The sequence below is a fragment of the Aspergillus karnatakaensis genome (genome assembly GCF_047715665.1).
Source record: "Aspergillus karnatakaensis strain CBS 102800 unplaced genomic scaffold BJY04scaffold_54, whole genome shotgun sequence".
Lineage (NCBI taxonomy): Eukaryota > Fungi > Ascomycota > Eurotiomycetes > Eurotiales > Aspergillaceae > Aspergillus > Aspergillus karnatakaensis.
Window position 1 is genome coordinate 223780 of NW_027395766.1, and position 26863 is coordinate 250642.

The 26863-nt window shown below is 51.0% G+C and overlaps 12 protein-coding genes across 12 annotated transcripts; 4 read left to right on the forward strand and 8 right to left on the reverse strand.

The window, feature by feature from the left end:
* The first annotated feature begins 168 nt into the window (after positions 1–168).
* On the forward strand, positions 169–581 carry BJY04DRAFT_197929 (uncharacterized protein). The gene has a single exon (XM_073712540.1). The coding sequence runs from the start codon at positions 245–247 to the stop codon at positions 485–487; it is 243 nt and encodes an 80-aa protein (XP_073567429.1). The 5' UTR covers positions 169–244; the 3' UTR covers positions 488–581.
* A 622-nt stretch (positions 582–1203) lies between these two features.
* Positions 1204–2261, reverse strand: BJY04DRAFT_197931 (uncharacterized protein). Its single transcript, XM_073712541.1, has one exon. The coding sequence runs from the start codon at positions 1754–1756 to the stop codon at positions 1334–1336; it is 423 nt and encodes a 140-aa protein (XP_073567430.1). The 5' UTR covers positions 1757–2261; the 3' UTR covers positions 1204–1333.
* On the reverse strand, positions 1956–3519 carry BJY04DRAFT_230581 (RNP domain protein). Its single transcript, XM_073719321.1, has one exon. It carries the CDS (start codon positions 3240–3242, stop codon positions 2220–2222), a length of 1023 nt encoding a protein of 340 aa, XP_073567431.1. The 5' UTR covers positions 3243–3519; the 3' UTR covers positions 1956–2219.
* Positions 3520–3603: 84 nt separating this feature from the next.
* BJY04DRAFT_197934 (uncharacterized protein) lies at positions 3604–5334 on the reverse strand. Its single transcript, XM_073712542.1, has one exon. It carries the CDS (start codon positions 5251–5253, stop codon positions 3946–3948), a length of 1308 nt encoding a protein of 435 aa, XP_073567432.1. The 5' UTR covers positions 5254–5334; the 3' UTR covers positions 3604–3945.
* A 1064-nt stretch (positions 5335–6398) lies between these two features.
* BJY04DRAFT_197936 (uncharacterized protein) lies at positions 6399–8609 on the reverse strand. The gene is made up of 2 exons (XM_073712543.1): positions 7659–8609; positions 6399–7614 (listed from the first exon to the last, which is right to left on the reverse strand). The coding sequence occupies exons 1-2, from the start codon at positions 8228–8230 to the stop codon at positions 6558–6560; spliced, it is 1629 nt and encodes a 542-aa protein (XP_073567433.1). The 5' UTR covers positions 8231–8609; the 3' UTR covers positions 6399–6557.
* Positions 8610–8816: 207 nt separating this feature from the next.
* gmdA (putative general amidase GmdA) lies at positions 8817–10707 on the reverse strand (the record flags this gene model as incomplete). Its single annotated transcript, XM_073717276.1, has 5 exons — positions 8817–8935; positions 8998–9409; positions 9457–9504; positions 9556–10389; positions 10435–10707. 5 exons carry the CDS (start codon positions 10705–10707, stop codon positions 8817–8819), a joined length of 1686 nt encoding a protein of 561 aa, XP_073567434.1.
* Positions 10708–11830: 1123 nt separating this feature from the next.
* Positions 11831–13163, forward strand: alkB (oxidoreductase, 2OG-Fe(II) oxygenase family). The gene has a single exon (XM_073712544.1). The coding sequence runs from the start codon at positions 11925–11927 to the stop codon at positions 12711–12713; it is 789 nt and encodes a 262-aa protein (XP_073567435.1). The 5' UTR covers positions 11831–11924; the 3' UTR covers positions 12714–13163.
* A 575-nt stretch (positions 13164–13738) lies between these two features.
* BJY04DRAFT_221991 (Deuterolysin metalloprotease family-domain-containing protein) lies at positions 13739–15600 on the forward strand (the record flags this gene model as incomplete). Its single annotated transcript, XM_073717277.1, has 3 exons — positions 13739–14000; positions 14048–14836; positions 14888–15600. The coding sequence occupies 3 exons, from the start codon at positions 13739–13741 to the stop codon at positions 15598–15600; spliced, it is 1764 nt and encodes a 587-aa protein (XP_073567436.1).
* Positions 15601–16071: 471 nt separating this feature from the next.
* Positions 16072–18521, reverse strand: BJY04DRAFT_230589 (uncharacterized protein; the record flags this gene model as incomplete). The annotated part of the gene is made up of 8 exons (XM_073719322.1): positions 16072–16242; positions 16302–16736; positions 16797–16982; positions 17042–17120; positions 17165–18041; positions 18094–18221; positions 18270–18418; positions 18465–18521. The coding sequence occupies 8 exons, from the start codon at positions 18519–18521 to the stop codon at positions 16102–16104; spliced, it is 2052 nt and encodes a 683-aa protein (XP_073567437.1). The 3' UTR covers positions 16072–16101.
* An 878-nt stretch (positions 18522–19399) lies between these two features.
* BJY04DRAFT_230591 (FAD-dependent oxidoreductase) lies at positions 19400–20989 on the reverse strand (the record flags this gene model as incomplete). The annotated part of the gene is made up of 4 exons (XM_073719323.1): positions 19400–19870; positions 19926–20293; positions 20343–20614; positions 20685–20989. The coding sequence occupies 4 exons, from the start codon at positions 20987–20989 to the stop codon at positions 19400–19402; spliced, it is 1416 nt and encodes a 471-aa protein (XP_073567438.1).
* A 360-nt stretch (positions 20990–21349) lies between these two features.
* BJY04DRAFT_197944 (zinc-binding alcohol dehydrogenase family protein) lies at positions 21350–22871 on the reverse strand. The gene is made up of 2 exons (XM_073712545.1): positions 22596–22871; positions 21350–22541 (listed from the first exon to the last, which is right to left on the reverse strand). Exons 1-2 carry the CDS (start codon positions 22789–22791, stop codon positions 21598–21600), a joined length of 1140 nt encoding a protein of 379 aa, XP_073567439.1. The 5' UTR covers positions 22792–22871; the 3' UTR covers positions 21350–21597.
* Positions 22872–23245: 374 nt separating this feature from the next.
* BJY04DRAFT_197954 (MFS general substrate transporter) lies at positions 23246–25521 on the forward strand. The gene is made up of 8 exons (XM_073712546.1): positions 23246–23659; positions 23711–23774; positions 23820–23944; positions 23996–24163; positions 24212–24255; positions 24316–24364; positions 24415–25020; positions 25080–25521. Exons 1-8 carry the CDS (start codon positions 23296–23298, stop codon positions 25409–25411), a joined length of 1752 nt encoding a protein of 583 aa, XP_073567440.1. The 5' UTR covers positions 23246–23295; the 3' UTR covers positions 25412–25521.
* Positions 25522–26863: the final 1342 nt, after the last annotated feature.

The following is a 26863-nucleotide window of genomic DNA, read 5'->3' on the forward strand; positions in this document are numbered from 1 at the left end:
GAGGGACGCGGGATTGCTCCCAGATATAATCAGGTATGATATCAGAGGGAGGTACGAGGACTGATTAATCCAGGGTTCTACATCTACACCAGGGAACCTGGGCGAGACCCGTTAAGTTCGAGCAGCATGACTCGGGGAGGATATGGACAGGTTAATGATCATAAAGTTGGCATAGTTCGAGGGCGAAAGCGTAAAGATCATCAGCATAAGGAATGCAGCGGGCTTCCGAGGGGCCGATGGCAGCATGGAGATACTCCGTAGTTGGAGGTTGCTGATGGCCGTGAGACTGTGTCCGGGTGCGGTCATGATGACTTCATCTGGTAGGCGATGTCAATCCACCTCACCACCATCCACCATTGAACAAAACTCGATCTTGCAATCGCTCTTTTCTTTCCGCGATCCGATGCGCTTTGCTTATGGCCATCGGCCAAGCCAAGACTTTATGTGGCTCCGTGGCGCTCATTGTCATCGTGATGGTAGATGCTGAAGCTACATGCCTTGGTCAAGACTCAAAAATAGTCCGGCCCAGACCCCAAAAGACTCCAACAAACTGCTGGATAAAGTTAAGAGTCTGCCCTGGCCTTGATGAGAGCTTGTTGGTCGCCTTTTGATTTAGCTCTGTGCCCAAGTGCGCCGGAGGAACCGGTCCCTGTCCATGCGAACAACGAACCCATCAATCACACTGCCCATTTTTCGAATGAACACTACCTAACTGTCGGAAATATACAGAGAAAATCTATCTAGGTTCTGGCAGGAACAGATATATTTTTTAAGTGGCTTATAACTTCCCAAGTCTCATACGATGACGTTCCTAGGATATATTTCCAGCTCTCGTAAAGTCTATGCCACGATAGCAGAACCAGAATGAACTCTACCTAGTTATGCCAGACTCATAAAGCTGAGCAGAATCAATGAGTCTATGAATTGTGCTGAGTGTCTAGCGAATACTCCGTATCAACCCACCATCCAGCCCAGATAGCCCGGAATCTCATCGCCCAAAAATGCGGAGGCTGGGCCACCGGCCCTCCACCCAAACACACCTTAACTGCCTATCAACCAATCACAGCCAGGGATTCCCTGTAGAGCTTCAGCCCAGCCACCCCGCTTCTCAAAGAAATACACATGGCTGGGCAACTGACACGTTGTTTCACTCCCCCCTTATAACTCTTTTCATTCTTTTCTCTTTCTTCTCATCGTCTTCTCCTGTCGTCCCTGTCGTCGTTTTGGCAATATCCATATCCCTTGATTTTCGGTCCCTGGTGCACAGCGTCCTGTCGTGGTGAGGCCTGGATCTATACCTCTTCTATATTTACATACCTATATTCTTACCACTTCACGATCCCCACGAAACATCACCACCATGGAGCGCAATATGACCGTCGCGGTCATCCTGATCGTCTTCTTCATCATCCTCATCATCGTCGGCATCCTCATCTGGGCCCACCAGCACCAAGTCTCGTTCTTTGCGCGCCGGAAGCCCGTCGATGAGGAGAGCACTGAGGGGTAAATCCTTCTCTCTCTCTCTCTCTCTCCTCGCATCCTCCGATCGTATACGAAACCTATACACGTATATACCTTTGACTTCACCACGCTGTTTATCTTTACCATCTACGATCTTACGACTTCCTCTATTTCCTCTCCATACACGACCTACCGCGAGTGTCCTTAGCGACATCACGAGAAAACGAATGAAAAAAGCCGAACACGAATACTCCATTGATACCACTGCACTACCTCGCTCCACCGACACTTGCATCCCGACTACGGACGGATAACATTGCACATCAAAACGAAAACATACATTGCATTGCTTCTCTTCGCTTCACATATGATTTACGATATCCCGCTTCTTACTTTCGATCTTCGGATCTCCCTGTTTATTTCTTCTCCTCCCAGTTGCATCTGGGATTGCTCGAGCAATTGGTGTATATGGCGTTTGGAACTGAACTGAGATTGAGGCTGTTCACATATTTATTTTCTTTTCTTTGACATGATTGATTACGAGTATGATTGGAATGTAGAATATGAATCCATACACATATGGAGTCTCCCTTGCTTGATTCTAGAGCATTGAACTAAAAGCCGCATCAGACTCTGATTCTGATGTGCATGGCACGGAGCCCATCAACTGAACAGATGGTTTATCCTTATGCGCTAGTATGATAGTGGTACATCAATCTCTCTTTGTATTTCACTCCCGTCTACATTCTCTCCTCCGTCTACCCCAGAATCCTCAAGCCCCCCTTCGTCTTCCCCACCTTCTTGACTCCATCGTTCCTCGTCTTATTGCCCTGCCCACCTCCACCACCACCGCCCTTCCCCTTCTTCCCCTTATTATTATTCGTAGCCTTGACCTCCGTCGTCGCGCGGCGCAACAGCACCGGATGCGACCCGATATACTTCCCCTGCATCTCCCTCGCGGCCTTGAAATAGTCGTCGCCGTCACTAAAGCTCACAAAGCCATACCCCTTACTCTTCTGTGTGCGCTTGTCCCGGATAACACGCGCTTTCTGGACAGAGGTGTACTTCGCAAACGCCTTCAGCAGCGAGTCGTCCGTGACCTCGCCAGCGAGATTTCCAACGAAGAGGCGGAAGTGCGCTGGGTCCCATTCGAGGAGGGTGGAGTCGGTCCAGGTCTGGCCGCCGCCGGAGCGGGCGACGGTTTTCTGGGATTCGGTCTGCGGGTTCGAGAGCGGGGTTGATGTCGCGGTGCTGCCGGAGGAGGTGTAGACTGTTGTTGCGGCGGGGGTGCCGGATGCGCCGTCGCGGCGGATGGTCTTGCTGGCGCTCGAGTAGTCGTCTTTGCTGGCGTAGGCGCTCTGCCACTGGGCGATTTGCGCTTCTTGCTCGGCGTCGGCGGGGGTTCGGGTTTGGCCGTCTCCGCTTGCGAACGGGTTCTGGATGTGTGGGATTGTGGGGCCGTAGTTGGTCGTGTTGTATTGAGAGTTATCGTAGTATGACGGGCCGGACTGGTATGATGGCTGCGGCTGGGAGTAGTAGCTGCCGTAGCCTGCTGTCGCGGGGGTGGAGTATCCGCTTTGTGTGGTTGGTGGTGCCGAGACGACAGGGCTGCTGGTTCGGTACGGCTGCTGCGAGGCTACGGAGCGCGGTTGGAATGCGGTGGCCGCGCTGAAGCCGGGGCGTGATGTGTTTCCTCCATATTGTGTGTTTGTCGGTTGCGGCGGTCGCGGAGGGAGCGACGAGGGTGGTTGCTGGTGACCTGGACGGTTCGGAAAGGACATGATGAACGGAGAGTTCGATAGAGGGATAGATAGTGGATTGTGTGAGCGCCTCTTGCACACGTACCTTCAGGGCCTGACTGACGCAGCAGTCGGAGCAGACGTCACGTCTGAGCAAGGTCCCGAGTCTAGTCGAAGGCAAAGGAAATGCGCCGCGAGCTGTTCAGTGTATTAAGTTCGAAGGGGGTTTTGATTCTCGTGGGGTTCTGATCAGTGACTCGCGATATGTTGAAAGGATCAGGCGTAAAGAAAGTCGGTCAAGACAAAGGAATTGCTGGTGGGTTGGTGGATTGATAAGTTACAGCCAGCAGGCCCAGAATCTTTCAGCCAGCGGTGGGATCACGTGATGTTTTCTCCCATCGCGAACATTCCAGATTGCCAGCTTCGAATATTCTATCTAGTTATTCAATGTCGCCTTCATGAAGACGAGCTAACAGTGCGTCTTCGAGAAGATCTGCTCGCCCTGCAGTATCAAATCTTGCCAACTCCTTTGCTATTAGCCCCGGGTTCACTGGTTAGTGAAGCTAGAGACGAGGCTATATAATTGCCAGGGCCACTGAAACAGAATCATGGGATCTTATAGGCTATCTGGAGCTCTTGCTACTACTTATCCTTACAGATATGACAGCATATATATATTCACAACGCGATGGCATGACTATGTACCCTTCCAAGCAAACTTCGCAAAGACACATCCATCTGCACCTCAAACCTGATCCAACATAAGCCCCCTACTCTGTTCCACAGCTCTCAACCTCACATGCATACCCTGCGCAACCTTCTCCATCTGATCCGCAGTATCAGTCTCCTTACCAGTGCCGGAAAGGCCCTCCACATCCCCCTCCCGCTCTTTATGCACCAGGCCATGAAAGAGCACCGCCAAAATCGACGATCTCCAAAGCGAGAGCTTCTGCTGTTTGTTCGTAAACACAGTCAGAAATAGAAACACAATTCCAAGCAAGACCAGTGCCGCTGGCTGGAGAAGCCAAAGCCATTTCACCGAGACATAGACTTCAAAGAAAAAGACTGTGCCTTGTGTGGTATCATTACTTGCTGCCAATCCAACCTGGGTGAATGATGCAGCGACATCCCGCATTACTGACTCTAGTCCGGTCCTGATTATCCTTGCGACGCTTTGCTCAGGCGGGTCATTTATCCGCATGTCTCGGGTCGGTTCTGAGAAGCTATTGTTGGGATATTCATACAAAGAGAATTCCACTGTTGAGAGACCGGCGAAGTACGAATTCATGGATGAATAGTCGCCTATGTTGCAAAATGTGAAATTTGCCTCGTTGAGTGATCGTTGGACGTCTGTGACTTTGGCGAGGTCGGATGGTTTCCAGCACATTGGCCAGAACATGACAGAGCCGGCTGCAGGTGGAGGTTGGCTCTCAGGATCGTCAAACAGCTCGCCGTAGTGGGGGCTGGAAACGTTTATGGCTGTAGTACCGTTGGACACCGAGATGTTGTATGTTCTAGCACAAAGGCCCACAGCGCATTGTGTAGCCTTTCTGATGTGAAATGTTCTTCCGATATTCGAGATGGGGGAAGGCGTACTTCGATTCTGGACCAAGCCCAGTTCTGCATGAGCTATCACGAACTGCGGATTCATTATGCCAGCATATGTTATATTAGGTCTGGGGTCGGCACTATTTCCAAGGCCAATATCGGTGAAAACAGACCATGCGTTATGCTCTGTGATATTGATAACCAATGCTTTAAAATCATAGACGGGGCTGATATAGCGTAATCCCACAGTGACAGAGAATGTTTCTCCTTGAGGGGGTATAAGATAGCAAGCTATGACGGCTAGTTCGTTCAATGAGGTTGGAGTATTGTTGAAGCCATGGGGACTGCATTCGAACCTGGTCTCGGAGGTGATATCTTCGCATTCACTGCACATTCCCAAAGACACAAATTCATCCCATTCGCAATTTCCTGAAGAACAGGTCACGTTCGGCTCGAGATGAGCAGGAGACTGAGACCATATCCCCGTGTTGACAATGGCCTGCATATCTGCACCAAAGGTCTCTGGATCAAAAGCGAACGACCTTTTAGCGATGGCAAGGCTTCGGCCGGGGTCGAGATCGTCAACCGCCACTCGAGTCGGGTATGCCAGAATTTGCTGCATGAATGGGTCGAACATCAAGGCTAGGATGGTTATCACTGCCCCCAGCGATGCCAGCGTCTGGCCCTTATGTTGCAGAACCATATATAGGGACCCAAGTGGTCCCCGACTTGCGCTGTCAAACAGCTGCATGTCATCCAGCTGTCTCTTCTGTTTGTAGACCCATATCCATTTCAGCTGTCCGATGCATTCTCCAATCACGTATATAAGTGATGACTTGGATGCCGTTGCGAGGATGGAGATGATTGCGTTGAGGGTGAGCCCGTAAGCGAAGCTGGGCCGAGACTTGTCCTCAAAAACCATGAGAATGCAGACAATAGCAATAAAGCACGAAAGGCTGAAGAGCATAGCCAGAATCTCATAGAGCCAGGTGTTGATGATTGGGGATTGTGGCATCCAGGTGCAGTTGCGTTTCTTGGTCGGCGTCCCTGCTGCTGCAGGTGCGGGTGAGGGACTGCTTGTTCGAGGAAGCAGCTCATATGTAGAACCATGGTCGTGGTTTCCATCTGCGGCGCCATCGCGATTCATGGTGACGGTGGAGCGAGGTGTAGGTAGTAGGTAGTTATCAAGAGGCTTGAGTAGCAGAAGATCCCGTCATTCCCATGTTGATATGGGGGGCAGGCTCCTTTACTGAAGATCAGCTACATGAGGCTGAGATGGATCGCGGCCAACTGGTGTGTAACCTTCACTGAAGGCCTATAACATGGGGGGTCAAGGTGCTTAAGATAGTCCATCCCCGCGCAAAGGAGGGTATGAGAACCTGTGTTTAAGCGCTTGATTGGTAAGGTTCTGTTAAGATCCCTGATCTTCCGACATGAGGTAGAAACCTCACACGAAGCTATTTATATGTCCAGCCTCGCCAGCCTTGTGAGCCTTGCTTGTCTAGTTAGCGTGGTAAAGTCCGTGCAGGCTGCCTATAGCGTAATTTGTGATGAAAAGGCAACAGCTCTCTTAGATATGCGAGCAGACCAGTTTCGCTCGGGCCACGACCATAGAGTCAAGAGGAACCGAAACCGCGACGGGTGTGATAATCAAAATAAATCTGATAGATTATAATGTGTTGTGGGTCTGACTAGTACATGATATTTACAAGATGAAGCATACAGTGGTGTCCACCGACATCGACAGACGACAATAGATGAAGTTGCAATGTCGAGGGGATGATGTAACATCGTACGAGACACGCTTAATTATCCTGTGGAGGACGGCGTCGGAGAAGGATTCGGGAGTCCCGAAGAGAAGGGTTGTTGCGACTGTGGATTCCAAGTAGATGTAGAAGAAGCAGAAACCGGGCCACCTTGGTTTGTCGTTTCGCCAGTAGTTGCACCCGCGTTGGGCGCACCCGTATGTCGGCCATTCATCAACCGCTGGCGCTTCGGTTGCGGGGCGGAATTCGGACTATCGTGTGCTAGATACGGTGACGTGGGGTTTTGATTCGGCGAGGGCCCTGCACCAGGACTCAAAGCCGATGTCAGTGGTTGCATGGATCGTGGTTTCGTGTCAAGACTGTTGTTGCTAGACTCCTCCGGGAGAGGGCTTGTGCCTATCACGCCAGCCCGCCCCATGCTTCGATCGTGCATCACGACGCGCTTCCACTTTGCGACCATGTTGTCGTAGTCCCAGCGCGCAGAGCCTGGACTGATCTGACTCTCCTTGGCATCGAGTTCGCGAGCGACGTCGCGTGGCAGGGGGAGTATCTCAGGGGGGAAGAGCGCGAACTCGCGAGGCCATTGGCAGGAGCCGAGCTTCTCCACTTGAGAGCGCAGCTGGTTGGCTTCCTGTTGGACGCGGGCGAGTTGATCATCAAGCGACTTGCGTTTCTCGGACTCTCGCGCAAATGCGCGCATGATTTCAAGCTGCCATGCCTCTTTTCTTGATTCATGGGGTAGTGATATCCAGTGTTTGAACGCGAGCTCGAGGTGTCGGAGACTCATCTCCTCGTGCTGTTGTGCGTTTCGCTGGATTGCACCGGCATCTAAACCAAGACCAGATTTTCCAGCTAGAGAGGTAGACGACTCCGCCGCCAGCTGATCAGATTGCCATTGTTCGATTTTCGCGTGGATAGCCTGGCGGAGCATGGCGTGATGATCCGGACCGGGAGGATCGAGGGGAAAGGAAGACGGAGAAGGGAATGGATTGGGTGAGAAAAGGGTTGGAGGCGGAGGTAGGAACAGTAGGCAAAGCGAAGGGAATGTTTGGACTTGAATGTCGAAATCGAACGGAGAAAGTCGCGGTCGTGTTCGAGACCTAGAATAGTTAGCATAATCAAACCGACTGCAGGGACGACGTACGTCGCAGCTTTAATGTTATCCAGAACCTCGCGCAAAGCCAGCTCCAGGGCTCGCACCGTATCAGGATTGCCGGCATTCGAGCGAGACCCAAACTCCGGCGCAGCTAGAGATCCACCTCTGGATTGGGCAAATCGAGGCGTCTCTTGCGCCTGATTCGGGTTCGGGATGTCGTTGATCACGCCGGTCGCATGCCATGTCGGCGTGTTGAACATCATTCTAATCGGCCCTTTGCCCCCAGACTCCCCCGCCTGAAGTGTATCCGATCCTCTAGCCAGCCCGCGCTCAGGCGTGTCTCGTTTGCCAGTCGAAGTCCGAGCCTGCCGTCGGGTAATCCCACTGCGTATGCGCCGGATCTCCTCGACATCGTGGATACCATCGGGTTTTTTCTTGAAAAGGAATTGGTCAAGGTGTCGACCGAGGGACGAAGAGGTGAACGCCTGGTTGCAGTATTGACATTTCCGGTCCTTTTGTGTTTGGTTTTTCGAGGAGTTTTGGTTCTGGTTTTCGTTTTCCTCGCCCGGGCCAGAATCCTCAGGAGAGTCGCCTGGGCGATTTGACGCGCCGTCGTCCATGGTCGCACAAAGTCGCGGGATTGTGCTGAGCGGAGGGCGTATCGCGGTGGAGCTTTCAGGAGACGCGTGGAAGTGAGACAGCAGGAGCAGCGTTGGTCAATTCTGCAGCTTATTGACAATGCATGGAGGGCGTGGTGGTGAGACTTGGGCGAACCGGAGCTGGAGCACCCAATCGGTTGCGGGGAAGGTAGAGAAGGAAATCTTGATAGAGTAATGAAAGAAGACAATAGAGGAACAAAGGACAAGAAAGAGATGAAAGGAAATAAAATAGCAAGGGGAGCTGGGAGAGAAAGGAAGGAAGAAGAGCCGAAGAGGAAAGGAAGAGAAGGCAACACGAGAAGTCGAGATGATCGTCGCCAAGCTTTTTTGCTGGCCGAGCGCCATCTTCACAACACCATCATCGCTGTGGTGTTTGACTATGAAATGCCTTCAGATGACAGCTTTACTGGGAAATTATCTTGTGGTCGGATTCAGTTCGAGTTACACTCCTACACGCTACATAGGCCGGACTTGAAGCTAGTCCATTGATCCATCATGCAACCACAACAGGAAATTCATTACCTATACGGTTGGTTTTACTAGATGTCTACCCATTTCTGACAGCTGCCCCGATATACTCAGCCAGCACGAGCATCTTCTCCTCCTGGAAACGTCGGCCGAACATCTGAACCCCAGCCGGCGCACCATCATAAACGTCCGCATCATCTAACCGGTCAGCATCACTAATCAACAAAGTAATCAACAAAGGAGAGGTGAACTCTGCTTACAGCTATTGTATGACTTCTCATCCAATTCGCCCAAGAAGTCCCGATGCTGCGCCACGTCCACACTCTTATCCACGGTCGTAACCGGAATGACCACACTCGTGTAATCCAAGACATTCACGAACGAGGTATACCCCACATGATAATACTGAGTCGGAATTACAGCAGCATGAGCGGCAGCAGGACAGATCACGGCATCAACTGGTCTTCCTGTACCGGTAATGTCGGATGTTGAGTTCCAGTAGTCCATGTATAGCTTCTGGTATTCGCGCTTTGCGACGTTGATCTGGGCGATCTCTAAAGCTGTCTTCTGGGGGATCCCTTTGGGTCCCAACAGTTGCGGTGCGGCTTCTTCTCCAGATAGACCGAAATGGTAGGCGGCGTCTGCACCGCCGTCGAGGTTATACGCGGCGGACTGAAATGATTAGCTTGGCTCAGTTGATTGAGTGGTCAAGGACATACAGCAAGTTGATTCGCAATTGTGTGCGAAGGGGGAGTCCATTCGACAACCTGCACACCAGGGTCAGCTAGTTACTTATGGAAGGGGAACTATACTCCAACCTTGTGGCCGAGGCGCTTCAACGTTTGTTCCACGATTTCCAAAGCCCTTGCAATGGGCGGGTGGGGAACAACAACCCCATCATGCTTCATAATTGCAAATGCAAGCTTTGCCGGGTCCTTTGCAGACTGCTCAACCAGCTGTCGCGTTTCCTGTTCAATCTCACTCCTCCACGGCAGTTCGAGCGCAAGTGGATCATGTAGCCATGGCTCTTGACTGAGAACAGCCTTGAAAAGAAGCTGCAGCGAACGCGCTGTTGCAGCAATTGGCCCAATGACTGACAGAACCGTGTTCTGGCCGTCCATCGAGTTTGCAGCGCCTTCATAGGGGATTCTTCCCGACGAAGGCCGAATACCATACAGCCCATTGAAGACAGCAGGTATACGCACGCTTCCGCCGATATCAGTGCCGAATCCGCCCGGTGACCCTTTCAGAGCGATAAGGGCTCCTTCACCACCTGAGCTACCTCCGCAGGCGAGAAGTCTGTTCTTGGGGTTGGTGGTGTAGGTAATGATATTGTTGATTGTTTCTCCGCACATTAGCGTCGCAGGGACACTGGTCTTGCAGTAGAGGACTGCGCCGAGGGCACGCAGTTCACGAACTAGCTCGCTCTCGAATACGAGATTCCTCGGATCGTCCTTGAGACCCTGAAAGGTGCCGATCCAGCCGACGTAACCCATCGTCGTTTCCACCCCCTTGACATGGAATTGATCTTTCAAACTGATGGGGAGACCGTGTAGCGGTCCGATAGGTTTCTTGTGTTCTGCAAAGTACGCATCAAATCGCTTTGCATCCTCGATGGCGGCGTCAAAGAATACCTCGTGTAGACAATTCACCTGTCATCGTTAGTCAGTACTCTTATTGGCAGCCGTGCAACATACGAGTTGATGGGCGAGAGCTGCACGATGGCAGAAAGCCTCTGTGACTTCGAGGGCCGTCCATTCCCCGGTCGTGGTTTTCTCTGCGACGGCGTACGCGTCAAGCTCTGTAATTTCGAGTTCGTGGCGATTAAGGAAGTTTTGGATGTAGCCTGTCACGTCGCGGAGCTCTGTGGCAGGAGGGACTGGCTCCTGAATCCTCCATTTCGGAGGGATTGCATCTAAAGTCGACAGGCGCTTGGCATCTGCCAGGGGTTTCCAAGTAGGAATCGTCATTGCTAAGATTACCTCGTAGTGTTGTTTGTGGAGGATGGGAGGAGTGTGATTAAGAATCAAGGGATGTCGTGAGGGGCTGGGTGATGGGAGATATATATCCTCGTATTGGGGTAACTACACAGAACACCTGCAGTGGCACAACAACTGTAGCCAACCTTTTCAAGGGATAAGATTGCAACGTCGGCTTGTCAGGCTAGTTCTTCATTAGGCAGGTCACTACCTGCATCTGCACTTGCAGAGGGGGTTGTAGCGATTACCGAATGACTCCAGTGCTCAAGTTCCATCGGCAAATCCCCGGCAGGCGGGGGAGGTGGGGCCACTCATACTCTTATCAATCCTTCGTTTGGCGGCATGTGCTTCATTGATGATTTGGTCTCAAGGCCGTAAACTGGCTAGTTTGTCAATCAGACTATTGCAAAATATGAAGCCATCAAAGCAAAGGTCGGATGTGGCCTGTCCTCCTAGATCCATCCGAGAGCGCGAAGTCGGCATGGGCTAAAGTTAATTCACCTTGGTTGGTACCGCAGTCTACTCTGCCAGACTCATTTAGCGCCTAGTGAGGCATAGAGACGCATACATCAACCATCAACAAAATCAGGGTAATAGTTGAGATGATATGGAAGGAGAAGGATGTCGATGCCGAGACTCTAAGGAGCACGCTGTTTCTGGCAGGCGGAGTGCAAGGCGGTCGAATGGGTACGCAAATGCAATTGCCGGAAATAAACATTTTCCCCTCATGCAAGACGAGCAAATTTCCACCAAATTGTTGATCTCGCTGCGACGAGAAGAATCATGGCATAGTTAGTGTGTCTGTCGAAAATTCCTGCATAGCCATACTGCCCGATGAAGTGGTTACCCGCGTTTGCAGATCAGTCATGGCGCGCATCACAACCTTCAACGCCCACGAGGCACCTCCCGATGCCGTGCGGTTGCGCTATAAACAATACCAGAAGACAACTCTGTCAGAAATAGATGCTGATTCGAGTCTCGTTGACTTACAGTACCTAGATCCTGAAAATCTTCCCAACTGTCTCAAAGTTGAGCGGTGGATATCTACCGAGGATCTACAGCCAGCGTTCACCAAGTTTGACCCAGCTACCAGGCAATCTGAGGAACTAAAACGCGACATTCCGATTTATACCCACAAAGATGTAACTGGTAAGTATCTAGTGCTCTGGAGTATTTCTGTGCTGGGGTTAACAGTGGTAGGCCTGCTCATGGTTCCGGCGCTCTTTTCACCGGCTGTCCAGATTGAACTTCTTTCCCGCTTGTTCCATCGAGAGTTATCCAACAGTGCGCATAAGACGAACCTTCATCTGCACTACGACGTCACATATCCTGTGCAGACAAGTGGCGTCGTTGAGTATCGTGATACGACAAACTCTCTCGACTCTCTAAAGAGCCAGGTGCTTTCCTTCTTTGAGGATAACCAGACTCGCATCTTATCTCCTAAAGATCCGGAAGTTCATAAGCCCCTTACAATTCAGACCGTCATGAACAAGAAACTTCGTTGGGCTACTCTCGGCGGACAGTACGACTGGACTGCCAAGGTTTACCCAGCCGAGCGCCCCCCTGCCTTTCCAAAAGATATCGCAGACCTCCTCCGAGCAGCTTTCCCTGAGACCGAGGCGGAGGCCGCTATTCTGAATCTTTACTCACCCGGGAACACTCTAAGTCCCCACCGCGATGTTAGTGAAGAATGTGATGCCGGTCTTATTAGTGTAAGCTTTGGCTGCGACGGTCTATTTCTCATTAGCCATGACGACGGCGCCGGCTGTGAGATTATTCGCCTTCGCTCTGGAGACGCAGTGTATATGGATGGCAATTCACGCTTTGCCTGGCATGCGGTGCCCAAAATCATACCCGATACCTGCCCCTCATGGCTAGCGGACTGGCCGTGCACCCCGGGCGATGCAGAGAATGCCTCTCGCTTTGAGGATTGGACGGGCTGGATGTCGACCAAGAGAGTCAACTTGAATGTTCGACAGATGGCGACGCCAAGTTAGGGGTAGTCAACTCCGCTATGTCTTGTCCCGGGCCAGGGACTCCTGCAATATCCCACCCGGGCGACTACCCCGCTATGCACAAAGTATTCCGTGTACAGTCCTAGAGGAACTCGGCGCAGTACTTACGATAGCTCAGCACGGAGCTCTCACTCAGCGACTGATCAGGATCGCCTTCCACCTCCCCGCTGTCTAGCGAAGCCGGGGACCTGACGACACAGGCTGGTTGATATGTAACCTGACAGGAAGCAACGGGCGCTGGCGACGGCGTATTTATTGCCACCACGCTTCCTCATCTATCGACCGTTGCCGCTGTACCGGGTTGTAGATATTTTGTTGCCTGGATTGGAGGATCACTTGACAGTGGGGTCGGCGCGGGGAATTGTCCAAGAGTCGCCCTCTGAAACCATCTTTCATAGCACAGTATAACAGCTTTTATCGACAAAGCCAGCAGCAATGCAATGAATAAAGCAGATTCTGGGCGGGATTTTGTTAGTCTGTTACAGGCGGCTGGTCAGACGCCAAGCCGTGTTTCAGCAGCCCTCCTAATTTCGGCTCCCTCCTGTCACATCGAGGATCTTCACTCTTGGCCCTATAGCTGCGATTGAGGCGTTTAGGGATCTGCTCCGCTTGCCACCGGATTGGTGGAGCTCTGGTCGTGTTTCAACCCTGACGAGACCCGACAGCGTGCTATCCAGTGGTCCTGCCTAGACCCTGACATCTCGAGGACCCCGGCGAAAATACCCAACGGGCTTACGCTGAGGAGCCCGAACAAAGCCAATAGCTCCAGCAGGCTATTTATCTGAAGATATGGGCGCCGCCAAGCTTGGGCTTTGTTTGATTCTGCCGATGAAAAGCAGCCCGCACGCTTTATTCCATCGCCGGATGAAACAATGCCCCTTAGCCTGGAGTCATGCGGACTTCATCCTAGACACCGTATATAACCCCACCCCGGACTACCATGTGTGAGAATCGTCAGACGCTCCTTCAGTCATTCCTTAGACCGTCCGCCGCCCACTTTCCTTAAAATGGCGCTTTTTCATTTCGTGCAGCTGCTGGCAGCTGTGACTCTGGCTTCCGGAAAGCCAATTTACCTCCCCAGGCAGGCCCAGGAAGCATCGCAGGTCGATGTTCGTCCTTCCTTTGATTTCGACATCAACCTTGAGCTGTTGGGAAACACAACCGTCAAGGCCCAAGTTACGAACGTAGGCACTGAAGGTGTCCGTCTCGTGCAGAGAGGCGGCGTCCTGGACCAAGCTCCGACAAAGAAGGTCATTGTCAAGGGCGGAGGTCAGTACCTTTGTCACTCCCAAGGATAACAGACTAACAAAGAGCAGAAACCAATCCAACCTTCACCGGCGTCCGCGTCGAATACATCCTGTCCCACTTGACCGAGGAAGGCTTTGTTCAACTAACCCCGGATCAAACGGTCGCATCCATCTTCGACATTGCCGATCTCTATGCCCTATCCCCAGACCAGGAATACACAGCCATGGCCGACGGTATTCTTGAATACACTACCCTAACAGATAACACAAAATTCGCCCTGTTCGACTACGTCTCCAATGAAATCACCTTCACTGCGCCACATGATGTAGAAAGCAAGCTAGATGCCCGCTCCACTCTTGTCTGCGACGATGATGAATACAACGCCCGCGTGCAAGAGGCCATCGCCACCGCCGCGAAAATGGCCACCGCCGCAGCAGCCGATGCCCGCACGGGTAACAGCGCCCTCTTCGAAAAGTTCTTCAAATCGACCTCTTCCGATGATATCGAGGAAGTCGCCGGACGCCTGGAGGCTATCGCCAAGGAGGCAACGACGACCGGTCGCCTGACCTACTACTGCGAACCCACGCCTGAGGACTACTGCTCAGCTAACGTGGCTGCAATGATGTATCCGACGCTCGACAAGGTTGTCAACTGCCCAGGCTACTACACCAGCACCAGGGAGACGACCGCGTGTGGCTACCTGGACCAAGCCGGTATCACACTCCATGAATATGCTCACGCCGAGTCACTTTACCCCCCTGGTACGGAGGACATTGTTTACGGGTACGAGGGTGTCCTCTCACTAAACACCGAGCGCGCGAAGAACAACGCGGACTCGTTCGCGTACTATGCTTCTGGTAACTCCACTCGCATTCCATCGTTCTATTAATACTAATAAGCATATCCAGCCGTCTACCTACAATGCGCCGCCGACGACTCCATCCAATACGGAACACCACTAGACATCGACCTCGAGGCATCCGGAGAAGTCTCCGTTTCCACCGAAACCGGATCTGAGACCGATGGCGAAACAGGCATCGACACTACCATCTGGGACAACACTGATGATGACTCAAACACCGACACCGACACCGATACGGACGCAAACACGGAAACCGGCATCGACACCACAATCTGGGATAACACCGACGAAAGCGACAACAACGACAACACCGACACAACTAACCCCGCAACCCCAACTGACTACCCGGAGCCGGAAACACCCACATGGACGCCCGAGCCCGTACCGGACATTAATGCCGGCTCAGATTCAGGGTCAGGATGGGGCTGGTGGGGTAACAACCACGGCCAGGACGATGACACAACCACAACCACAACAACGGGTTCAAACACTGGCTCAGGGTCTGGCTGGGGCCCCTGGAGCGGTGGATACTGGGGCAATGGAAATGGCCATGGAGACAGCAATGCTAACACCAACACCAATACAGCTGCTAGTGATCCAGCTGCGTCTGGTTCTCCGGCGCCTGTGACCACGACCTCGGGACATGATCTTTACAATCTGAATGATTTGATTGAGTGGTTGTGGGCCGAGTATGCGAGGGCGCCGGCGGGTGGGAGTACGTCTGCGAGTGGAGGTCAGGGGTATGCCGCGAGTTCGTGAAAGGCACGTCGGGTAAAGTTGGGGGTGATCGGGTGAGGTGCTGAGTGTGTGAGCAGGCGAATGCTCAACGGAAACTGAAGATAGTTATAGCCTTGCAAAGAAGGAATTGTCAATATGCATGGCGTTGATCGCCTGTACATAGCGGATTAGACTTCAAACATAGACAGTTTAGCTTGTATTAGGTAGCTATGAACATAGTCCATCCTCTTCTTCAAGCGGACTACCTATATATCACTTTTCTTTCTTGCATAAAGTTCCATATATAACAACTCGAGCCGTGCTCGAGGGTTCGGCTCTGGCAATTTGGCCGCAGTGTACGCTGTGAATAGCAGGAAGAGAATGAACGGCAGCAGGTCCACTGAGCAGGACAAACAAAACAAGGAGAAAATACCCCCCCACCGGACGATAAAACCGCAATACATAAAGCAGCATATACTACAAAAGCAAGAAGCAAAATAACAGAAGCAAAACCGTTTATCAAGACCACCGCCAGCACCAGACTCATTGCCCATCGTAGATCATGTCCGGAGTCTCTTCGTAGTCTCCCTTATGCCACTCGTCCTGCGAGATTCTGTCCCTCAAGACATGGCGCGCCGTCAAGGCGAAACGCATTACGCCACTGCCCTTGAGCTCGGCGGCATGCTGAGCACCTCTGTTAGCTAGCTGCGCTGGCACCCGAACGGCAGTAGGAATTAGCATACCTCATAATACTTTTGCAGACCCGTCCCGTGCATGACCATCATATCGCCATGGCCCAACCTCATCCCCACCATGGTCGGCGGGAACCCTCTGTGTGGTTCGGCGTTATATGCGGCGAGCCAGTCCTTCTCGTACTGTTCCCGGATCTGTGCCTCCTTTAGGGTCAAGTTCTGCTGGTCGCTGCCCGGCTTTTGTCTCTCTTCATTCAATTCTTTCAATTGTTTGTCCAGATTGTCTTTCAGTATTCGGCGAGTCTCGTAATTATAACAGCCTGGCAGAATGGGGTCATTCGCGAGCAATTTCTTAATTTTCTTAGTGCCGACCAGCGTGAAACCAACGTAGTACTTTATCTTCATGCGGAGCGTCATCACGGATGGTGCTCCTAAGGAGAGACTGGCAATTGTTGGCCCCAAAGTATTTTCGCCGTCATCATGGTACTAAAGCAACAGTGAAAATCAGCAACTGCAAACATATGGCACGACGGAAAACAGACGTACACCAATCGCCTGATTTGGCAGGTAGCCAAGGGCAAGGAGCTCGTTAGGTTTGTAGACTTCCGTGCCCAGACTGAGACCAGCTTGGTTTGTGGCCCATTGCAGGCGTCCAAGGACCCGAAGGATGGCATGAGGAGCGCTTTTGAAGTCGTGGCAGTCGACGCTGACCACAAATTTGTAGGGCATGCCCTGCATTCAGAGGTTAATGCAATGTTGCGAGACTTTAAGGAGCTAAGAAGTGCACTTACGAAGTTTGCCGCGTATTGTCCGTTCAGAGTTCCTCCGACTGCGGTTGAATCGTGAGCATGATGCTGAATTGCCAGAGGACTGATCTATCGTGGTACGTACCCTTGGACTGATCCAGCGGAAACCGCTGCAGGTCGAGCTTTTCGTGCTCCTTCTGCAATTCGACAAAAATGTCATTAGGCCCACCGGGCCTCGCGTTTATTCCACTGTTTGCAACAAAATGGAAAGTGGTTCCTTGCTCCCCAAAGTCATAGGTGATCTTTCGGTAGGGATAGAGACTCGCATCGTCAATCGTCCGTCCTACCTTAGGGACAAAATGCGGGTCAAAAGGTAGGGCCTGTTTGATGGGTCCTAGCTCCTGGTCGTCAATGACAGACCGCAACGACACTTCATACATGGTGACCTGGTGTTTAAATGAACACTGATTCTCTGGATCATCATCCAGCCTGGGGTCGGGGTCGCGGCAAACCCAACCGTCCCATAAACGACGGGCGATGCATTTGCGGCAGTTAGGGCAGACGACCCCACTCAGTGCAACGAGTGAAGTTGGGAAACGGCCATCTGTTGGATCATATGTGGACAGTAGGTCTGGAACGAGACTGTGATGAGGTTGGCAGTAAGGGTCCGGGGGAAGACGTAAGTCAAGGAACTTTTGGTAATACGTGAGCTCCGCTGGGGGCTCATTCCCGTCCAGTAACCAGAAGTCCTTGCACTCGCCATTCAGACACATCCAACCCTGATCATACACCTTTTTGCTTGAAACTCCACAGGTGATGCACGGGTAGTCCTCGTCGTAAACAAAATTACGTTGCTCATGAGGAACCGGCTCGGGCGAACCCTTGACTGCCCACCAGCTCTTTTCCGAGAGGTTTAATTTTTCAAACCGTACCTTGTAGGCTTTGTGGCCGCCTACCTTCTCGCACCAAAGACCGGCGATTCTGAAGTGAGCCATGACGTTGAATCGGTGCGGGAGGTTCCGGTTCAACTGGCGATACCTGGACCCTGGAATCAGATGTTAGTTGGAGGTACGGAAGGCCGATCCTGGTTGACTTACCGATCACGATCCCAATAGGGAAATTCAATTTCATGGTGTTGACAATGCTCTGGTGAGGAGGGTCCTTGTAGTCCTGGTCTCTGACGGTTACTGTCACCCCGTCGTCGTTTTTCCCGCTTCCTCCCCCCCTGCGACCTGTTAGCAAGCTGTTTCGATGAATTGGCAAGGATACTCACAGTCGCGTAATGACAGTTTCGTCGTCAATGTATGAGCGCACCCCAGAGTCTCCGTCAACCAGAAACCCCCAGCATACCTTGTCTTTGTGTGTCATGCCTGCTTGCCTAGAGGTGAACCATGGGAGGGTGGCCCCTAAGGTGCTACGATCCTAAGCAGCGTTAGTACCGATCTATACAGCTCCATAAACAGCTCACTTGGGCCCATGCTGGAGGTTCTCCGTGTACGTCTGGCAAGGTCTCCACATCTGTCATCGGGGTGTCTACTGTGCCATTTGGAGTTGCGGAAGATGAGGATGCTGAAGCTGTTAGAAATGCTGTGAGTGATCGCGTCGCTGTACATACCTCTTGGCAACGCTCTCCTCCCTCTAGCTCTATATGGAGTTGCTCTGGGGGTGGGGGTAGCTCTCGTGTTTCGTTTTGGGGGCATTGCCGAATCTCAAGTTCACGGACCGCAGTGCAGATGAGGAGATTGTGGGGTGGTGGAGATGGAATCGTAATGATAGAAAGTGAAAGATAGAAACAGAGGATGGATGAGAGAGAGAGAGAGATGATGATGGAAAGATGAGAGAGAGAGAGAGATGATGATGGAAAGATGAGAAGATGAAGAGATGAAGAGATGAAGATCTTGCGATGGGGGGGATGAAGGTTTCTGGTCACGGGTGCCGTGCCTTCTTTCTTTGGGGATGAACCAGCTTTGCCTCAACTCTCTTTCTTGCCTTCTCTCACAATCATGAAACGACTATAGCAATACCCCTGTCGACATAAATAGATCGGTTTCGAACCCTGGCCTGGACGGGGCATCGACTCGGTGAAAGACTCGGTCAGCCTTTGTCGGCAAATCCCTACAGGGTTGTCTTTCACCACAGTCTCCATGGAACGAAGACACCCCAATGGAAGCAGAAAAAGCATGCTGACTTGGCGTAGTAACAACAGAAGGGCACGGTCTGTCTCCCCAGTCAATCGAGAATGGAGAGGTGTCTACTTGAACCATTGCCCGGACACGACGAGCACTCCATGTCCAATGAATAACGACAACAGCGAAAAAGAAATCACGGTGCGATAAAGAGTGAACCTGTTAATCTCTTTAGCTCTCAATCGACCCTCACCCAGGACTGTAACTGGGCCACCTCTTATCGAAGACGAGGGTCCATGAGAAGGATCCATACAATGATCAAAACCAGACACAGCAGCATCCACCAAACCTTACTATTTCTTCCATTTCCAGTAAGGGTACAGTACCTTTCCCACCCCGTCAAAGACCGACCAGGCAGCGGGAGAAAGTCAACCCGCGGAGCATCCGCCATCAAAGCCGATGTGGCTTCAGCAAGGTGCTTTGTCTTATGTGGCATAATGTAACGCCCAATGAGCCTTTTCGCAAGGCCATCGCATGTATGGGCTCTCACGCCGAACCTTGAACGATCATATATCGTCTTTGAACGGCGATATCTTGTCTTTTGATATTCAGAGAGAGCTATTGCAATCTCTTGCTGGGTTGGATGGTGCTTGTGCTCTCCACACCTGTTCAAGCGATCAAGAATTGTTGCAAGGACAGCTGCATCCTCAATCGCACTATTCGCGCCTTGACCAGTGATTACCGTCATCTAGCACAATGTCGTTAAGCGTCGTCGAAAACGTGGCATGGGGGTGGAGTATTACTTTACGGACCGCATCGCCTAGCAGGACAATCCTACCGTGCGTCCAAGTCGGGAAAATTCCCTCTTCCATCGCAGTCATTGACGCGACCTTCCTGCTATCCCAAACATCTCTGACGGAGACATCGCCAGATATTGCAACATCCGCAAACTGCGCGCAGAGATCTTCCGCATCCTCCAAGCTAAAACGAGGAATATCCGGATACGTATACTTCCTGTCCAACTTTTTGATCATGAACCAGTAAACATGTTCTCCGCTGTGGAAAGTCAATGCGGTAAAACCACTTCTATACACGTTGACGTTCTCTCCGCTCATCAGACCTGGAATCGAGGAGGATATGCCATAGATACAGGCATATTCAGCGGTCAGGCCTACATATTGTCAGGGTGTACTGCCTGTGAAGTACTGTCCGTCACAGACCTTGCTTTTCTCTCAGTGTAATGAGTTCCGGAGACACGGAGTCAGCCAGCCGCCACATCTCCGATCGTACACGGCTATGGACTCCATCGGCTCCAACGACAATAGTACCGTGATAGCTCGACCCGTCTGCAGTTCTCACAGAGACCCCTTCGTCCGTTTTTTCTATATTTGCCACTGCTCGGTTGAGGAGAATATTGGACTTGTCCGGATATCGCCGATACAAAGTCTCCAGGATCTTCTGTCGCTCCGCAAAGAGAATACCATACCCGAATCTGTCAAGGTTAAGATTTGCTGCGCTGAGAAACACGCCATAGCATAAAAGCTCACAGAAGACCAGCTTACCTCTCGTATATAAGCTGTGGCATATCATGGCTGAAAACAAACCCATCAGGATATGCAATATGAATCCGACTTAACGGCTCCCTTTCCTTCCCCGTATCTCCCGCAATGTCCTCAAAGAGTCCCAGCTGGTCCAATATCCGACTGCCATTCGGCCACAGACCGATCGAAGCACCTTCCTGCGGTGCAATTTCGGATCTTTTCTCCAGCACGATGTGATCGATATTCGCGTGGTGAAGACAATGTGCGAGTGTGAGTCCGGCGATTGAACCACCGACAATAATCACTCTGAAACCGCGATCTTCCATGCTGTCGGACATTTCTTGTACCGGGATCGTACAAGGGCGAGCAGACGGGAAGATCGAGATCTGAAAAGATCTTCGGTGAGCTTATCACGACCGGAACCCCTCCGTCGGGTTTCCACCGTGATCGACATACACGAGGCCCAAGCGAGAGTCTATACCAGCCCAAACAACCAATGAGACTTTGAGACCAGCCCACAGAATTGATTGACCGCTACTTCTGGCCTGTACCTGCAAGTTGAGCCGATTGGATCCGTGATCTTCCGTCCCTACAATGTTAATTTGAAGCCCGCAGTGTTGGGTAGGCCCGGGGAGACGGATCCTCGTAGACCTTAAGTAAATGCTCACTATCATCATTTTATCATGGTTGACGCCCCTCAATATATGAGCGGACCACTGGTATTAGGCCCCGACGCTGAGCGAACTACTCAATGCGTGATAACAAATCTGGCGACGTGATAACTAATCATATATGGCATGTACTAGGCAGTCTTGTACTCTGACTCTGCATCGACAAAACGCCCTTTTAGCTTTGAAAAATGACACACTCCGTACTAGATGAACCTTGCGACAACATAGCCTAATTGAATCTTGAAATCTCGTTTGATCCATGCTCAAACCGCATTCGGCCTAACATGCACCTTCCCCGCCACCTTCCCATCCCTATACCCATCCAAAACCCCATTAACAACCCTCTCATCCAACCCATCAACACCCACAAACTCCAGCGGCTTCAATACCCCCTCCTCAATCCACCCGGGAAGAGTCTTCCAAAACACCCTCGAAAACTCCGGATGCATATGACTGATCCCTAAAACCTGCGCCTTCCTATACCCTGCTTTCTTCTTCGCTGCCTCAACTTCATCAACCTCACCCCTCATAAAAGTAATCAGGCTTCCCTTTTGGGAATTTGAGAGGACAGAGAGACCGAGTGTCTGGTTCTTCCCGCCGTTCACGGCGTCAATGACGTAGATGAGATCGTCACCGACTATATCTCGAATCCGCGAGTGTACTGTGCGCTCGTCTCCCGAGCGGTCGATAACGTGTGTTGCGCCTAGAGAGCGCAGATACGAAACCTTCTGTGCATCCTGCGTACTCGCAGTCGTAAGGATCTTCCCAAAGCCAGCGAGTTTCGCGAACTGAATTGCGAATTTCCCCGTGTTGGAGCCGCCGCCGATAACCAGGATCGAGTCGTTGGAGTAATCTTTCTTGACGCCTTCTCCGTAAAGACCGATTTCGAGGTTGAGACCAGAGTCGTGGAAGAGGCCGACGAATGCAACGACGGCATTGACGGGGATTGTGGCTGCGGAGTCGAAGGAGATGCTGTTTGGGATCTTTGCGGCGAAGTCGGCGGTTAGAAGAACGTGTTCTTGCAGGCCGCCTTGGGAGGGCCCTGCGCGGACGTCGGTTTGGCCGAAGATGCGGTCGTTGACGGTGAGGGTGGAGACGTTGTCGCCGAGCGAGACGACGGTGCCGGAGATGTCTTGGGTTAGGACGGCGGGGAGTTGGTTTTGGATGAAGAGGCCGTAGTCGCGGCCCTTTTGGTCGTGGGGGTTGACTAGATATTGGATCAATATTCTGGGTTGGTTAATTAAGAGAGGAGAGAACCAACTTCCGGCTGAGGCGACCTTAACTAAGACTTCTCCAGGTCCGGGGGTTGGTACTGGTCGCTTGACGAGCTTTAATGGCTTGCCGATTTCCTCGACGATGAGGGCGCTTTGGTGGGTTGGAGTGGCCATGATGATGTGTATGTAAGTGATTGAAGCTAGAATGACAAGAAGAGATAAAACAAACTTGATAGTGAACATAAGGTGCAATGAGGTACCGACAACGTTCTTATATTTATAGGGCTTGGCTTGTATACAGAGTATCTACATCGATGATAAATCGGTATATGATGTCGTCATCCGTCCAAACATCCATGCATGCATGCAAGTCAAGGCCAAGCTTAGCAATCAGGCTGTCAAAGTGTGCAACTAATGACAATAAGTAATCAGAAAATCCTCCGAGCATAAACTGCTGAGAAATCCACCTCTCAAAGAAGTTTAGCGCAGGGACACACCACCCAATTAGGGCTAGCCTGCCATAACCTGGGTCGAAGCAGCGTCAAGATCTCTCTAGAAGTTCCATAACGTTATTTCAGATGGATCAGATTATTAACTCAGATAACGTTAGCGGCTGAGAGATGACTGGAGGTCAGAGTATTGCAATGATTAGTTATAAAATAGATCCCCATCGCATAGTGGTTTAAGCACAGACAGCAAGAACGAGACAGACAACAGCTGATTACTACAAATTCATCTTCCACTAAGATGTGGGACATCATCCGCGACTCGCCCTTTGGGCTGACGGTCCGCCGCCTCACAAACAATCGATACTTCCACCACGTCGAAGAGCTTGAGAATTTCCAACACCCATACTATCCCACTCAAGACGAGAAAGCCGTTCAAGAACATGTTCAGCAAATCTCATCAGAAGCAACAAGCACAATCTCTACAGACTCTGATACCACCTCCGACACCGACGTTGAGCGTGGAAGCGAAGAAATAGACGAGGATATCATTCGTCGCCTGGTCACCCAGCAGAGCTACCATGACCTGGAGAAGAACCAAAGCAGGCTGATTAAACCTACGACCACAAGCGATGGCTTGATACTAGTAGATTGGTACACGTCAGGTATCTACTAGTGACATTTATCGCTAAATGGCTTGGAGCTGACATTTCAAGATGATCCTGAGAATCCCCAAAACTGGAGCGCCGGGAAGAAGAATTTCATCGCAGCTATTATATGGTAAGCTGAAGACCACTGAGTTTAAATCATCATCTAACGGATCAGTTTATACTCCTTCGTCGTCTACTTCGGCTCTTCGATTTCCATCGGTGCAACACCTGAAGTCATAGAGAAGTTTGGAGTCACTATAGAGGTGTCGTCGCTCGCTTTAGCATTTTACGTTCTTGGATGTGAGTTGGTGGTCAAGCCCTAATGCCTATGTACATACTAACGAGATATAGATGGTATTGGCCCGCTGTTGTTTGGACCACTCAGTGAGATGGCCTCCGTTGGGCGAAATGCGCCATATATCATAACCCTGTTTCTCTATACAATGCTCTGGATTGGCGCCGCGACTGTCCAGAATTTCCCTGGCTTTCTTGTTCTCCGATTCCTAACAGGCTTCTTTGGTAAATCCCTTTCACCTATTGCTCGTGAAACCAGCTAACGATGCCAAGGTTCACCTGCTCTCGCGACTGGAGGAGCTTCGTTCGGTGATTTGGTTCGTTCTCCTCGCTAAAACTATACTCTTCTCAAGATCAATTTGCTGACTGCGATACAGTACCCTCTGATTAAAGTCCCATACGCCCTCGTCCTCTGGGGTGCCTCGAGTGAGTTTCCTTCAAGTGGCTATGATTTCCATTGCTAACATTTAAACCAGCCGTCCTCGGCCCAGCGCTCGCCCCAGTCATATCGAACTTCTCCGCCCCAGCTACAAACTGGCACTGGGTATCCTGGGAAATGCTCTGGCTCAGCGCCCCAGTACTTTTAATCTGGACATTCTTCATACCTGAAACATCCGCATCAACAATCCTCTACTACCGCGCCAGACGCCTCCGCCGAATCACCGGCAACGATCGCTATAGAACAAAGGAAGAAATCGACCGTATCAACGCAAAGACAACAACCAAGAGCATCATCTACGATGCGATCATCAAGCCTATTGAGATTAATATCCTTGACCCCGCAGTCCTGTTTTCGACGGTGTACACAAGTTTGATCTATGCGATCTTTTATTCGTTCTTCGAGTCGTTTCCGCTTATCTTTGAAGGAATATATCATTTTCGATTCGAGATGACGGGATTACCCTTCCTTGCTGTGCTGCCGGCATTGTTTGTTGCTGCTGCTTTCATCGCTTGGTATTGGTATTTTTCGGTTGTGAGGCATTTCCCAGCAAAGGGCTTTGAGGCTTTTGGGCAGCCCGAGAGGAGGCTTGTACCCGGGTTGTTGTTTTGTCTTTGGACGCCGGTGGGATTGTTTATTACTGGTAAGCTCTATCTTTTATATCCGGCTGTGGAGAGTATATACTGACATGTATTTCAACAGCATGGACCTCTCGCTCGGATATTCATTGGATTCTTCCAACTATCGGTCTCGCACTCAATGTGCTGGGGACGTTCACGGTCATTGTGTCAATTCTACAGTATCTAGCGTTTACATACCCCCGGTATGCGGCGTCGTTATTCGCAGCCAACGACTTTGCGAGATCGACTCTCGCTGCGGGAGCGATCATGTTTGCGAGACCGATGTTCTTGGGCTTGGGTATTGGGGGTGGCATTAGCCTTCTTGCAGGACTGGATTTGGTTTGTTGTGCATTGCTATTCGGATTGTGGGCTTATGGGGGTGTGCTTAGAGGGAGTAGTAAATTTGCTGGGTAGATCATTGTCAACGATCTCCAGGCGAAAGGGAGTATCATAATTGTCTAATTTCTCCTCACATTTTAATAGTCTATATATTATAGAGAATGATATATTAATGCGACAAGAAATAAGGTGCAGGATGCCACGGCCGCTCACGCATACTGGTGAATGGCTCAGGCTGGTACTTCGATCTTAGAGTGCGAAACCAAATCTTTGCTGGCAAGATTGCTTCGAGAATTGTGGGATGCGGTGCCTATCTTCGGAATAGCTGGATGTATAGTTGGCTCTTTGATTCAGGGTCCCCTGAGTGGGTGAGGAGAAAGATCTGTCCACTTACCTGATGCAATATTTCAGGTGAGATGTAGTGTCAATGACATTCCGACCTCGGATCATGCTAATGCGATTATTCTATACTTATATTACTTTCGGTGCGGTAAGAATGTACTCCCGGTTGTTGATACTTCAAAGGCGGATTGTTGAATCACTGAACCCCTAAACCGCTGTAAAAGGTACTTGAGCATTGCAGAGATGACAGTGGCTATTTCGATTAGAGCTTCAAGCGTGGAGTGTCTATAATTTTGCTGATAGTAAGTGAAGAAATTGTTGTCTCGTCCGCCACTCTTGAATAGAGCTACAAATATTATTTTGTCTCGTCTGCTAGGAGAAAGTTAGATGGCAAAAACCAACGATCCAATCTTACAGAGAACAGATTGTTGAAACCTTGGAAGGGTTGAGCATTACCTACCAAGCGTAATAAGTAGGATGTGATTCGCTTGAACTTGTATTGATGCAACGTGATACGCGAATGACAGCAGTCCCAGATGCATCCGGTCCTGCCACACAGGCAGGTAGCAGCCTCGTCTCGCCACGAAGGCCGACTAGGATTATGCATAAGGTCACTGAACACAGCCTGGTTCAGCCTCATGTATTGGAGTGAGCTGACCCCCCCGCGTTTTATTTCTTCTCAATCCCCTCGTTCTTTCAGCGTAGCGCCTTGATAGAAAAGGAACCATTTCCTAAGATCCAAACAGCATTTGTTTACTCGGATTCCCAAACGGTATTCTTACAATGGAGCCTGCTTCTCTTGCTGCCAGCATTGCTGGTCTCGTTTCTCTGACCGACACACTTTTCCGTCTGCTGTGCCAATACAGTCGAGAAGTGAAGGACGCGAAGAAGGAAATCGACCAGCTCGCTATAGAGACAAGGCAGCTATCTATGATATGCCATGACCTGTCTCTTGTTGCCATTTCACTCGAAAACGACCCACTCGATAGCTCCTTCCGACTGGAGCATGTCGACTCCTGCGAACGCCTTCTCGCGGGGATTAAGGCAAAGCTCGACAAAAGTCTAGGAGGCGTTCACAGCACGAGCACAATAAAGTCCACGGTCGCAAAATTCAAGTGGCCCTTTTCGAAAAAGGAACTGCAGACACTATTCGCCGATCTCTCCCGGCACAAGGAGAATCTTAGC

Excerpts from the sequence above, each read along its gene's own strand:
- BJY04DRAFT_197954 (XM_073712546.1), top strand. The coding sequence starts at position 23,296 with ATGTGGGACATCATCCGCGACTCGCCCTTTGGGCTGACGGTCCGCCGC. Across the intron at positions 23,775-23,819 it reads TTCATCGCAGCTATTATATG|TTTATACTCCTTCGTCGTCT; the intron begins GTAAGCTGAAGA and ends CTAACGGATCAG. Across the intron at positions 24,164-24,211 it reads ATTCCTAACAGGCTTCTTTG|GTTCACCTGCTCTCGCGACT; the intron begins GTAAATCCCTTT and ends AACGATGCCAAG.
- BJY04DRAFT_230581 (XM_073719321.1), bottom strand. The coding sequence starts at position 3,242 with ATGTCCTTTCCGAACCGTCCAGGTCACCAGCAACCACCCTCGTCGCTC.
- BJY04DRAFT_197931 (XM_073712541.1), bottom strand. The coding sequence starts at position 1,756 with ATGCAAGTGTCGGTGGAGCGAGGTAGTGCAGTGGTATCAATGGAGTAT.
- BJY04DRAFT_197929 (XM_073712540.1), top strand. The coding sequence starts at position 245 with ATGGAGATACTCCGTAGTTGGAGGTTGCTGATGGCCGTGAGACTGTGT.
- BJY04DRAFT_197934 (XM_073712542.1), bottom strand. The coding sequence starts at position 5,253 with ATGCAGGCCATTGTCAACACGGGGATATGGTCTCAGTCTCCTGCTCAT.
- BJY04DRAFT_197936 (XM_073712543.1), bottom strand. The coding sequence starts at position 8,230 with ATGGACGACGGCGCGTCAAATCGCCCAGGCGACTCTCCTGAGGATTCT. Across the intron at positions 7,615-7,658 it reads GATAACATTAAAGCTGCGAC|GTCTCGAACACGACCGCGAC; the intron begins GTACGTCGTCCC and ends TAACTATTCTAG.
- alkB (XM_073712544.1), top strand. The coding sequence starts at position 11,925 with ATGGTTCCGGCGCTCTTTTCACCGGCTGTCCAGATTGAACTTCTTTCC.
- BJY04DRAFT_197944 (XM_073712545.1), bottom strand. The coding sequence starts at position 22,791 with ATGTTCACTATCAAGTTTGTTTTATCTCTTCTTGTCATTCTAGCTTCA. Across the intron at positions 22,542-22,595 it reads TAAGGTCGCCTCAGCCGGAA|TCAACCCCCACGACCAAAAG; the intron begins GTTGGTTCTCTC and ends TCCAATATCTAG.